The sequence below is a fragment of the Chlamydotis macqueenii genome, chromosome 3 (genome assembly GCF_036417535.1).
Source record: "Chlamydotis macqueenii isolate bChlMac1 chromosome 3, bChlMac1.mat, whole genome shotgun sequence".
Taxonomy (NCBI): Eukaryota; Metazoa; Chordata; class Aves; order Otidiformes; family Otididae; genus Chlamydotis; species Chlamydotis macqueenii.
In genome coordinates, this window is record NC_141558.1 from 25,837,826 (window position 1) to 25,851,500 (window position 13,675).

The 13,675-nt window shown below is 38.6% G+C and overlaps 1 protein-coding gene across 1 annotated transcript in view; it reads right to left on the reverse strand.

The window, feature by feature from the left end:
• Nucleotides 1-776: 776 nt before the first annotated feature.
• GCLC (glutamate-cysteine ligase catalytic subunit) overlaps nucleotides 777-13,675 on the reverse strand; it is a 36,265-nt gene continuing 23,366 nt past the window's right edge. The window contains exons 7-16 of the mRNA XM_086745741.1: nucleotides 13,201-13,275; nucleotides 12,204-12,320; nucleotides 11,210-11,348; nucleotides 10,524-10,636; nucleotides 9,749-9,841; nucleotides 8,900-9,004; nucleotides 6,678-6,759; nucleotides 6,479-6,582; nucleotides 6,257-6,377; nucleotides 777-2,494 (exon numbers count right to left, since the gene is read on the reverse strand). Coding sequence (XP_086601867.1) covers nucleotides 2,286-2,494; nucleotides 6,257-6,377; nucleotides 6,479-6,582; nucleotides 6,678-6,759; nucleotides 8,900-9,004; nucleotides 9,749-9,841; nucleotides 10,524-10,636; nucleotides 11,210-11,348; nucleotides 12,204-12,320; nucleotides 13,201-13,275 — 1,158 coding nt within the window. The 3' untranslated portion in view covers nucleotides 777-2,285. The remainder of the gene's footprint in view (nucleotides 2,495-6,256; nucleotides 6,378-6,478; nucleotides 6,583-6,677; nucleotides 6,760-8,899; nucleotides 9,005-9,748; nucleotides 9,842-10,523; nucleotides 10,637-11,209; nucleotides 11,349-12,203; nucleotides 12,321-13,200; nucleotides 13,276-13,675) is intronic.

Consider the following 13,675-nt stretch of genomic DNA (forward strand, 5'->3'; position numbering starts at 1 on the left):
ACTGCTTCCTCCCCTCCCTTTGCTCAGGTGGCTGTTAGAAAGGTAATTATTTCCATGAAATCACTCAATGGCTGCAGGACCATAAATTCTGATTTCACAGCCCCAGGGAGTTTCTCAGCCAGAGGTTGAGGCCTGGCCTAGGGCTTGCTTCTCTACCTCAGCGTGGGTGCAGATGCCACATAGCCACCTCAAAGGCACATTAAAAACTAGTGGCAAATCTTGCCCCTCCCTGCAGTAACTGTGATTTGCCCTGTGAGAGCCTTCACCGTGCCACACCATGGAGAACAGGCTGGAGCACAGACCTTAACTCTTCAACTAGGGAACGTAAGCTGCTTAGGTACTGCAACCATGGACACCTCAGTAAACAAGCAGCAGCTTTGTGTTTGATCTCTCTTGTCCTTTCTGAAAACACACACAGAAAAACTCATGAGGGCAACTTCCAGTCACAGCTTTTAGGTATCATGACAAAATTTGCTCTCGCTTACGGGACTGTAGCCACCTACTAGGCCAGAAGAGTGATTTATTGTCAATTGAAAGGGAAAAAGGACACATTTTAACTCTTTTTAAGGGTCTTCCAAGCATAGCACCTGATGTCATGCAATCAGACAGATGCATGACAAGGGCAAGGATTTCTCTGCTGCAGGGGTGGCAGACCATTTGCCATTAGTCCTGTGAACAAAGTGAGTCTGAGTAAGATGAGCTGTACTTGCCACACACACAACTGCTTTTTTTTGAATCTGAAAAAGTGGGTTCAAGTCATGCAAGTGACCAACATGTACTGCAAATTTTATTTTTATTTCCTTATTACAGAAAGAAAATTAGCATATGCCTACATCTTGATTAAAACAAATTCACCACTGCAGGAAAAAAAAGCATTCTTTTTATTCTCTAAAGCACACCTGGGAACACAAAACAAAGTCTAATGTCAGTACATAAAAGCTGCTTCTTAGTGCACCTCTTAATTGCAGTTTCTCCATTAGTTCTTTCTTAAAAAAATCATTACACCGTAGGTATTTATATATGCTTGCATTAAGCTTTGCTACCCACAATGCAATTCACTTCTAGAAGTCAGTTAAGAAGCTAAACCAAAAAGGCCCCTTAAGTTTTCTTTATTTACAGTTGCAGTGGCTAAATTTTAAATACTTTACAGTCACTCCCAGCACTGGCTCCCATTTCAAAGCATTAGTGCATTCCATGATTTCTTTATAACTATTTTCTAAAGGGGATTAAGTTGTCCATACCTACAGCTATGTAGGTATACCTCAGTTATCTACATAAAGTACCTTACAGAAAATAAACATGCTGATGAAAATATTTATAGTAATGAAAGACAAATGAGAAACCCAACCTTTAGAAAGAATGGCCAGGTCCTTGGTTTTGTGCTGCAGTCATTGTTGACAGTGGGAACAGCAGCAACATGGGAGAAAGCAGTTCAGGAGCGCTGAAGTTCAGAGCAGGCCTCTCTGGTTGCTTTATGAAGAGAGCTTTACGTTCAGCTCTCATTTCCTCCTCTCTTTCACATCTCCCTTGTTACTGCTTTTTTGTTAAATCATCGGGTAAATTTCTGAACTGCGACAGCATAGAAATTTACTTCGGGGGGGGGGGAAATATCAATGCATCAGCAGACAGGCAGCCTTCCATTACCTGAATAAAAAAAGATCTGTTCCTCTGAGTTTTACAGTTTATGATTGGATGCAGGTCTTGTGGAAACTGAGAAACTGCTGTAAAAATTAACAAATGGGATGCACAAGCATTTATCTGTTCTTAAATACTTTCAAAACCCAAATGGAAGGAAGAAGTATCTATAGTTCAGGTAGGTCGGTCCAGAAGATATTTTTTTGTTGTTGTTGTTGTTACACAATAAGGTAGATCTACTTAGCACATTCCAGGTTAAAAAAAAATACAGTAAACATTCAGTAGCTGGAATGCATGTAATATACAAGTACCATTACATTTACAAAGCCGTTCAGGACAACTTTTCTTTCTAGAATAAGCATAAAAAAGTTACAAGCTAATTCACAATAACTTTAGATACAACGTTATTAAAATACATTGATGTTAATCATAAAAATATTTTACTATTTACATGTACATTGTATAAACCTTAACAATAAGAATATGCCCATTTTCGGATGCCTTAAACGAATATTTAGGCAGATTGGCCCATTTTATAGTGCAGTATCCCTGTTTTGGTCTTCACACCATGAAACTGTACCAGATTCACAGTATCTTTGCTAGTGCTTTGCTGAAAGGCTTAAACTTTCTATTAGTTCAGAAACATTCATTCATTCCAAAGACCCAGTTTTGTTTCCACTTTGTTTCTTATTAAATCCTGCCCCCAACAGTTCAGGACACTCTGCCTGGCCTTGTGCGATCTGGTTGCATTTCCAAATAAGGCTGTAATTCATTTCATCAGTTATCACGCTATCTTGCTTGTAGTCTGGATGCTGCGCGATAAATTCCCTCATCCATCGAGCAACTGTCATTAATTCTCCTGTGGGAAAAGTAAAATTTCACAGTTTATACATCTAATTTAGCAGTATAACACGTGAAGTTCCATGTATCATATGCACAATTAATGATTAGTCCATGCTTCCATAAGAAACACATTCCTATATGCTATATTTTTTACAAATATGGCTGAACCGCAGGCATGATTAAGCTGACATATCACTGATAATCTAAAACCCACTCATCTGGTGCAATCTTCAAACTTTCAGATGTTGTAGTGAGACAGTGCAGATATTGTACAGCAAGATTTCTTAAACATGTCATTTGACAGAGGATCTGGCTGAGGCAAACCAAGAGACACCTCTGCAACATGTATATACGTATAAAACAACTCTGTAGTTGATTCATCCAACTCGGCTGCTAGCTTTGCGCTGTCTACCTTGACTTATTATTCTTTCTCCCTCTGGCAGCTCCCCTAGCAAAAAATAGGCAGGTTCCAAATTATACCAACTCCTGGTTTGTAGGCGCTGCCTCTGCTTCACTATGCAGTCCATGGGGCAGTCAGCAGGTGCCTAAGGGTCCCTGACACTTCTATACAGGGTCATCAAATGGCACACACCACTTGCAGGAGACCTGCATCCCTACAATGCAGCAGCTGGAGGCCAGCTGCACACCGGCGTTCAGGCTATTGAATCTTGCTCCTCAATGCAGCATATGCAAGCAAGCCTTGACTAGAACAAGTTCAAGGTAACTCTGACAGTAACATATTAAGGTAGGCTGGTGGGATGCTCGAAGAGCCTAGCAAAAAGCTTTCATTGCTAGCTACGGGAATTTCGGCTTTCTTGTAAGAGTGGAAAGAGTAAAGGGCTTCCACTACAGAAATCTGTGGTTTAAGAATATTACAAAAAGCAAGAGGAACCAAGTTTGGGAAAGCAAGGAGGAACATATAAATAAAAAGCATCCAAGACTGTTTAAGGATATCCTATCAGTTGTTTTGAACAGAGGTACATGAACACAGATCAGAAAAGCTGCAAAAAGTACAGGAAAGAAAAATAGAATGAGAAATAAGAATGTCCCTCAAAAACCAGAAGACACGTGGCCAGAGTTTATACTTCTATATAAAAAGAGAGCAGAAAAAAAAAATACTCAAGAAGCACTATTATTGGTTGAAGGCACTAAAAACTCACAGGAAAACCTTCTCAAACCAATGAGAAGCAGGGGGCCTGCAAGAAAATCAGTTGGACTGGGAGATAAGCAGAGCAGAGCATAAGAAGAGATGCATTTTTGGACTAAAAGCAGCTGCAGGCTGTCAGTGCAGGAGGAGATGGCAGAGCAGTCCATTTCACAGCAACACAGACACCTTGTGGTCAGGCAGCCCAGTCACTCCCCATCCTTTTTACCAGTGTAACTCTGCAGCACCTTCATCCTGAACACGGTACGCAGCTCTCAAAGAACATGAGTATCGAAAAAAGGCACCACAGACTGACAAGAAGTGTGAGACAACTTCCAAGCGAGGAGAGACAAGGCAAAGGGAATTGCAAGTTTGGAAGCAGCAATATACTTGAGAAGTTTGCAAAATCGTGAACGTTGATGAGAAGTGAGCAGAGAAACATTATCCTACAATTCAGGAACTAGAGGGCGTATCATGAAATAACTAGGAAGAGCACTTAAGCCTGCAAAACTATGGGAATTAGATTTTTCAAAGAGCGTATAATAAAACTGTGGCATTTCTTATTGTATGACTTTATGGGGACTTCAAGAAGGGCAAGGCACCGATCATGGAAAACATGTTTGTCAATAGTCATCAAGCATCATGATTACTGCACGACCTTCGACTGAGAAGGTGCCTACACTGCAGACAGCCAGGAACCAGGAGAGCAGGCCAGGACAAGGATCACTTGATCTTAATATTGCTATCTTAATATTGCTTTCATTAAAATTTGGTGGCGGTCAGCAGCTGCTGCCTGCCTAGGAAATCTGCACTTTCACTGAGTGGTGGCAGTCACACACCAGCTAGATGGAGACCAGGAGGACAATACCTAGCTGTGCTGCAAGAGAAGATGTCACTGAAGCACAGATGGACTATGTCAGGCCCAAGTTAAACACTGGCACCTTAGCTGCTGTGGCTTTAAGTCATGAGTGATCTGTGTTCACCATTTGAGGAGAGAAATCTGAAAAACAGCCGCTCTTTGTGGACATGTCTCATGCTAGGCAGGCTGCAGTTCAGGACATGTGATTCAAGATTGAGACTAAAATGGAATAATCCAAAGTTCACAATTGAGAAATATCATGGGACAGTAATACAATACCTAACACTTTTTATTCTGTGAATTCTGGTTCTTATGAAGCATTGTTTAAAAATAATTTCAGTTCATCAGAATTAAGATATAAACCCTAGACTCTAATCTACCTAGTGAGGTATAAATACACAAGCTGACTTTTGCAATGCCTGTGACTTCACACCAAGTAGCAAACTTGTTCTTTGGAAGGGGAACATCTGCCACAGGGAGTGAAGCTCAGGTTATCAGCTCTTGGAAAAAACCTCTGTAAAGGCTTATGCATTCCTTGTTTTTTCAACAGCATTTTCCTGAAGGGAGAAAACTCAACAACAAACAACAGAATATTTTGAAAGCATTGCTGTTTTGAGGGCTGATATGCCTGAGATGTTTTTCTCTTGCCACTTTCTCTTCTCTCCCTCAGTTAAGCCAAGCATCAAATCCCTGCCTATTCTACCTGAGGGACAAAAGCCTCCTAGACACAAGTAGCCTTAGGAAAGAGCATTTACAGTGAAAACTGTAATTAATTAGAACTTGTTACCATTCTAAACTAGTGCTAAATTACTGAATTACCAGGCAAGATAAAGTCCTGATTTCCACCTCAGCTTTAAAAAGATCTTTACCTAGAAGATCCTACAGCAATTTTCAAGAATTAAAAAGGAATGTAACTCTCTAATTTAAAACCAACAAATACATTTAATTGGAGGGAAAAAAAAAAAAAAAAAAAAGATGTCTTGACTTATGAGACTAAAATTAACTGTCTAGCTCAATTTACAGCAAGGCAAGCATACAAAGGATTTGCACACAGTAAAGTGCTGCTGCAGACTATGCTACATGTTCTAGTTCTGCCTAGTTCTGAATTGATGTTTAGCTTCCATTTTTACTCATTATACTGCTGCATTTTGATAAGTATAGAGTCATTATAGCACCTGTCCTCAAAAATATTACAGCATGGGGAAGGCAGGGAAGAGCCTGGTTTGCTCTGCCTTGAAGGAGTTTTGCTACTTACAGCAGGGCTTTCTTATCAGGGAGCTAAGGACTAGGTCCCATGCCGTAGCATACCAGAATTTAGCCTTGTGAATGCTTTGGAGCAGCACAGTTTGGAGTCACACCAATAATACCAGGTGATCAGACTCAGCCTCACATACTCTCGCAACACTTCAGTGACGGGCAAAGGGAATTAGTATATGTGCAAATTACTACAAAGTGGACAATACACTGGCAAAAGCAGCAGTAAGTGGTGCTGAAAAGAGAAATCTTGGATTGGAGATACAATTACAGCTTAGAGGGTAGTGTAATTGTATCAATTATTCCTAATTTAAGTTCTAAAATGGATCATAAAACATTTATAACCAGAATTAGACAAGACGAGATTTAAGCCAGAGAATGCACTCCAGTCCTTTGCCCCTGTGATTCAACACTTAACCAGGTGCCACCAGTTTTACCCAAATGAAAACTAGAGAACAGTGCAATTACTGCCTAAGTACAAAAATGCCAGGAAGATCAATGTCCAAAAGTGTCAAACATACCAGACGCTCTCTTTTTTATTAGCTTCAGGTAGTTTAGGATGGTGCACCTTGTGTCCACATCCACTTCCATGTTTTCAAGATAGGAATTCAAAACCGGAATCAAACCAGGAAAGACCCCTTCCTGTGTAAGAGAACAGAGTCAGCATAAAACACACTCGATCTGGTTTCTGGGAGGGTGGAATGGAGGGAAAGTTGTGTGTTCCAGACAGAAGAGGCTATGACCTTCCCATTGATAATTGTATCAATGCTCATTAAGGCGTACTCTTCCGCATCAGTGCCTGTTCCATTGTGTGTAGAGCCACATCCATCCACAACAACATTTCCACCTTCATGGGTGACAAAAGGAAAGAAGAAATGGTTAGAAGGCAAGAAATGCAATGAACATGCACAACAGTGTTAATCAGATTGCTTGTTGTGATACCTTTGCAAATATCTTTTCTGAAGTAAAACATTCCCTGCCGGACAGCATCTCGTTTCTGGGCCATCTTCATGTTTTCATCCACCTGGCAAAAGAAGTATTTCAGAGATTTGCGTCACCTTATAAAATTAGGATTCTCCCAAACCCTCACATATTGATCTCATTAGTTGAAACATCTACTGTGTTTCTTATATTTCATCACACGAGGCCAAGTTGTGGACTTAAGCTTTATTTAATTCTTCAGGAGTCCTAGGCAAAACCACAAAGAGATAACATTCTATGAAATTAGGTCTCCAGCAGAAAAGGTAATGGTATTACATTAGAACATGCTATGCTAATCTTTTAAGTTTGGATGAAAACACAGGAACAGCTGTGATTAACAGGTTGCATCCCATCTGGCAGACTTATTTGCATATTTAGATACAATTTAAATGTGTACAGAAGAAAAAAACCCGCCATTTCCCTAGCCATAGTTTGCTGCTTTTATTAACAAAATAAGTGAAGTCTTTAGAAGAGTAATAATTGTATTCAGAAACAGAATTACAGTAACTTTATATGGGAATCATATCTATTCCATATCCAAACATCCATTAGATAGTTAGAAATACAGATTGCTAGTAAATAAGTTCTAAATTGCAGGCTTCTCAAAAAGTCTACAAAGCACTGCTCATATCCTCTGCAAACAACATACGCATTACTCTGTCTTTCTGGACAGAAGATTTTGTACAAGTTCTTTCATCGGCATGTTCTCAGGGAATTAACACTGCACAGCTTTTGGACATTAGCTTTACTGTATTGTCTTCAGAAGAAGCGATATGATTTGCTGAATTCTCTGTCTGACCTTTAATTAAGAGCAATGCAAAATCTTCACTTCTTACCTTTCAAAGCTTTGTTTTCAGAAGTCTGTTTTCCTCCCTTCTATATATTATGAAACCTATTTATACAACAGGCTGTTCTGAAAGTTTGAAAGAACTACAGTCCTAGCTGACAGGATTAAAATCACACTTAATCAGACAGCACAGATTAGTGCGAGATTAACCCCATAAACCCATATTATTTTACTTGAAAGAGGCAGGTTTACAAACGGTTGTGCAGTTCTGTGTTGCATTACTTGTCAAATTGTTTGGCAAACTCAAGCAATTTTGTGTACCCCAGCCCCTCAACTCTGTTCAGGTTCTTTCAGCACCTGATCTCTTTTTCAGTCTTAACTGGTATTCATTAGTTATAAATATTGTGCTTTTGAGAAATTCCAAATAACAACGTAATCATGCACTAAGTGCTACATTGCTGCATTATTTATGAAGTCTGAACTCCCTGACATCAGAAAATTTATCCTTGTAGAAATCATACCAACTGTATGGTATGATTATTGTTAATTTAGGACTTCAGTATTTTTCTCCATTTTAATTAAAAACACTAAGAAAAGCTGCAGGATACTACTGCTATGCTGTAGCCAGTGCTGACAGTATTTTCTAGTATACAGACGGTCAACAGTCTTCTGCACTACAAGACCTTTTTTAAAGTTACCCACAACATTGCAGGACTATTCATTTAAAAAGACATTTTCTGGTCAGATGCCTCAAAAATAAGATGTGCAAAGACAGTTTCCCTGAAAACAGTTCAACAATTGCGAGGACAAGATTAAGGAAAAAACCCACATTTTACATGGCTGGTCTGTCTAAACAGAAGTCACAGCTGTGACCGGAATCAGCAGTACTTGTTTTCACTCACATACTGTGTAACACTAAGCATGCTGAATTCCTCCTTTCCCTCTCCACCAGATACAAACAAAATGGAAAATAAAAACATAAGACATAGGCAACATGTCATGTTAAAATAAATATCTGAAGTTTTTATTTTGACCTCCACAGCTTATTTTTCCCCATGTAAAATGGTGGAAACGTGCCCTTTATGGTCTCAAATCAGTCTTGTGACAATGGTATTTCTTAACATTTCTGCAGTACTCAGACACTGTAAGGCACCACAGAAATTCTCACAGTATTTGTCTATAAGCTTAATTCCATGAGACAGCAGTAAAATATTTGTTTAATACTGTAGAGTTGAAATTGATTCGAAGTACTGGTACAGATGAAAACTGACTGAAAGATAAAAATGAGTGTTCTGTAAGTGCACAAATGTTATTTCCTAGCTTGTAGAGGATAAAAATCAGACTTGATGCAAATACATTGCATTTAGCTGTAATTGATCTAATCTTTTGCACTTACCTTGGACAAAGGAATGAGAAAATCCAGTTTATATGACAGAATTACTCTGGTTAGCAATACCACAAACACAACATACGCAGAGTTTTCAAAGTCTGTTAACTGGACCTAGACATGAAAGGATTAGAGATTAAATTGCTTTAGTGGGAACACAGCCATGGAAGCAGGTAAATACCTGGGAGAGTTTAAAACAGTTTGACTCAAACATTCATGTTTGGTACTTGTATTCACACACACTCTACTAGCTGAGATGGCAATGCATGAGCTGGAATCATCAGCAGTGACTTCAAATGCACAATGCATGCACACACTTCAACAAACTCTACCCTTTAATCCAATGCCAAAACACGCTTGCGTTTCAAAAGACTATCTAATAACTTGCACCTTCAGGCTCTCTGTGTAATTACAATGTATAACTGCTTTTACAGTTCCACTTTAGAGGGATTAAATTCAGGGAGCTCAGAAATAAGACAGCTATAAAATAAAAACACTTGTGAAAAACATAACACTGACAGTGGAATTGTTCAGTACCAGGAAAAGTACTGGAGAAATACAGTCCCTAGAAGCTGAACAGGGCTTTGTTTACTGTTGCTTTAACACAAGCCTAATTCCCTTCCCCATCACCCCAAATCCATTCGCATGCTTTGCTGTGCTGCAGTGGATTCTCCTGTCAGTTACATTCCCACAGTCCGCATCTGATTAAACACTGCTGTCCACTTCACTTGCATCTAGCAATTCAGAGGGTAGAAAACACAGCATAAGCAATAAGGGTTTGATACCAGATGGCAGAATGGCTGGTACTTTTCCACTTAAAAGGAAATGTGGTTTTGTGCATACTGACGCCTTCCTTACCTCCATAGGTCTGAATTCCACTCTCCAGCCAATATCTGAATTTGGAGGAGGTGGCTTAAACCTCATTGTCTGCCAGTTTGTGGACTGAATATTCTGCAAAGCACATGAAATAATCTGTCACAATCAAGGTATGCATCATTCTATAATATAATCAAGGAAAAAAAAGCAGATAACTAAAGTCCTATTATTTTCCTTGGTACAGCCCATCAAGTTAGAGAAGCGTTTCCAATCTAAGTGGCATGACTTCCTAAAAACCACTGTATAACTACCAATCCTTAGCAGCAAATACGTTACAGTTTCTCACGCTATTTTGTTTGAGGATTATGTATAAGACACTAGAGGGCTGAGACTGAGCTGACTTATTTCTTTTTATGAGGTGTTGATGCATCCGAAACTGAAAAATACCTAATATTACCATAGCTATTATTTAAGAAAGCTGTATAAGAGAGACATTTATAGGCAAATATAATGCAAAATGGTTTTTAGGAAGCCATAAAAATAGAGTTCCCCATAACTCCTATATACATAGCTACAGTCTGGGCTTTTCATATTTTATTTAGTTTAAAAGATAAGCCGCTACCTTCTCCTAAATAAATGATAAAACAGAGAAATAAATGTGCTTATAACTGTTAAGCCATATGCTAAAGAACTAGCTGAAGTGAAAAATTCAGGGAAAAAAATTCTTAGGCAATATAGTCATCCTCCAAAAAAGCAGTATTATAAAGAATAAGCAATTTTATGTATATATTTATTAAATTCCTCTAAATCAGACAACCTCAAAATGGTCAGATTCATTTGCATCATCCAGATGTATTTTCTCTTCAAACAAAGTCAACGGGTCTCGAATGAACAAGTGCGCAATATGCTGTGCCAAAAGGTGGTCAATACCTAGAAAATGAAAATTCAAACAAACAATTCACGCATAGAAAAGCAAGCTCTAGGAAATGATTTGTTTTACAAGACTGAAAACATCCAACTCTGCAATGCAACCTCAACCCACCACATCCTGTTAAAGTTTAAGTGATGACTTTGGGAAGGAAGGAAATGATTAAAGAGGAAAGAATAAAAAAAATTTAAAAAAAAAAGAACAAGTTCTTGTTTGGAAACAAGTCAACTGAATTCAACTGAATATTCAACTGAATATTCGTATGGCTGCCATTCTTCCTGTTTTCTGATGCACCTCCATGCCATGTTTCCTAAAGCAGTTCTGCCTTTTCCACAAAGATAAAAACATTAATGCATCAAACACTGAGCTTCTCAAGCTGGAATTAGGGACAGTTTCCACTACAAATTAATACTTTTAAAAAAAACCTCTCAAGACCACGCTACGCAGATACTTCCTGAGTAGAAGTCACTCTGAGGGATGCACAATGATTGAAACAAACAAGAATGAAAACATAAAATATCCCCACATACTGCAAGCACAATTCTTAACCTGCTCATAATGAAGCAAACACTTACCTTCCTTTATTAGGTGCTCGTAGATATCTTTGTCTATTGTCAAATCAATGTCATTGTATTTTTCACCACATTCAGATAGATAACTGTCTATGGAATCATATCTGGATTTACTGATTCTATAATGGTTGTTCTTCAGTGGCTATATAATTTAAGAATACAATATTTTAACAGCTTGTTAACAATGCTACCTAAGTTTTGCTCACTAATGACACTTATGTGAGAATTATTATCCTGTTTAAAAAACCCTACAGCCTCAATGAAAATTATTAAAAGCACGAGTCTTAAATAGGCTTAATAGAAAGCGATCCTGGAATTACAACTATTTTCTTTGTAGATGTGTGTATCTAAGCGAAAAAACAATCATCACACATTAACTAGAATTCTTTAAAAGTGGAAACATTTCCCTGATGTAAATACCGTTACCCTAAGCACCTGGAAAGCATCATTATACCTATTGCAACACATACCAATACAGTTTCACTATGCACACATTGTTAGGGATGCTCTTAAAATGGGTATTCAAGAAACCTTTCAGGCAGATTTTTAAAAATTATTATTTTTTTTTAATTTTCTATAATTTTCTAAGTGCCTTGAATGCCAACTCCTGCTTAGAGAAACTCCTTCAGTTCAAGCTCTGACAACTGGCTCCTTTCTCACAGTTCTAGTTCATACTACTGGATTACTCCACAGCATCTGCTATTTAATCCAAGGCAATTTTTGCTTTTTGGGCTCAAGCACACACTGGAATGTTTCATCACAGAGGGACCTTTTCAGCAAGCTGTGGAGGATTCTATACCTAACTAAAAAGATATATTTGCTAATGTAAACTGTACAACCAAGATGAACGTTTACACCATCTTTCTTATATTTACCACAAAAACTGCCATGTTCCCTCGTTAGGCATTCTGATGAGCCAAGCAGAATCTGATACTAAAGGTTTAACTTTTTTTTTTCCTGAAAAAACCTCAGACTTCTACTACCTAACACTACTTACCTCTAGCCCCCTCTCTTCTCGTGTTCGATCATCTACAGATGCAGAGATCACTCCCCAGCGACAGTCAATATCAGACACATAGCCTCTGTAGAATGGAGACGCAGCACTCAACGCCATCTAAAATCACACAGCCTGATATGAAAACAAAGGACAAGCCAAGGACCCAAAAGCAAAACACAACCCCACTGGAAAAGGGAAATTTGCTAGTCCAGAAGCAACTGAAGTATATACACTTCAGTCTGACATATAGCCGAAGCCCATACAATCACAAATCTCTCAAGGGTTATCTCCAGAAATTTCTTAGACAAAGTGTCAGTTTTACTGAAGTAGCACCTGAGGCTCTCCAAATGTATTACCTCTACATAGAATCATAGAATCATATGAATCATATGATTATGGACCACAAAGATGATCTAGGCAGAAGCAGTTTTGTGACAAATCAGGAAGTATTCCGCTCACACATTTCCAAATTCCAAAAGTTCACCTGGCAATGTTTTATTTTGTTTATTTTTGTTTGGCCAGGCACCTTGGCAACAGAGCTGGAATTTACCTCAGGATCCGCTCACCACATAGACCAGACCAATACTTTATAACGCCTGCTACAAACATCCGATTTATAACCACCTGGTTACAGAAGGGACAGATTCAAACAACTTAAGCTGAAACCCTCTGTAACACCAGACCAGAGTTGAAAAACTAGAAATTAAGCAGTGAGCTTGTCTCGTTTTCAAGAAAAACTGCCCCAAAAGTATTTCTAGAATATTCAACAAGTCTTGTGCACACGGGAAGGAATGCAGAGGCAAAGAAACAGACATCATCTGTTTTGTGGTGTCATTAAATAAATCACACTGCCCATGTGACAATTTAATAAGAAATTGACACTTCTCCCAGATTACCAAATTTGTGAGTAGTATTCAAGTAATTTTTAAATTTATTTTTTCACAGGTAGTGGCTTTCACACAATGAAGAGTTGATGTAATAGCAGTCCATGACTTACCACAATGGGACAGATCGTGGCTAGCTGATCATAGAGATACCTTGCTTCAGAAATGCTGCAAGCCTGGAATGTTACCTGTTGGAAGAAATACAGTTGCTATCACAATTTCTATAATCATTGTGCAAGTGTAGTCTTTGTATATTTAGAATCAGTAACATAGTAAGAATTTTAAAGGGTTTTTTGTTTGGCTGGTTTTGGGCGGAGTTTTTTTGTGCGAGTTCCCTTCCTATCCCTCCAATCCTTGGGCAAACTTTTGCCCCATCTATCAACAGTATTTATATTACAAGCTTCCTTCCACACCCTCTCCATGTTCATTAAAAGACTTCAGACCACAACACTTAGGCTGTGAGGCTAAATACACAAACACTTGCCAGAACCAAAGAAAACTGAGTTAACATCTACAATACACATGGGCAGTAATGCACCTTCAGGAAATAAGCCAGGAACCTACTTACTTAGAACAACGTTCAGAAAC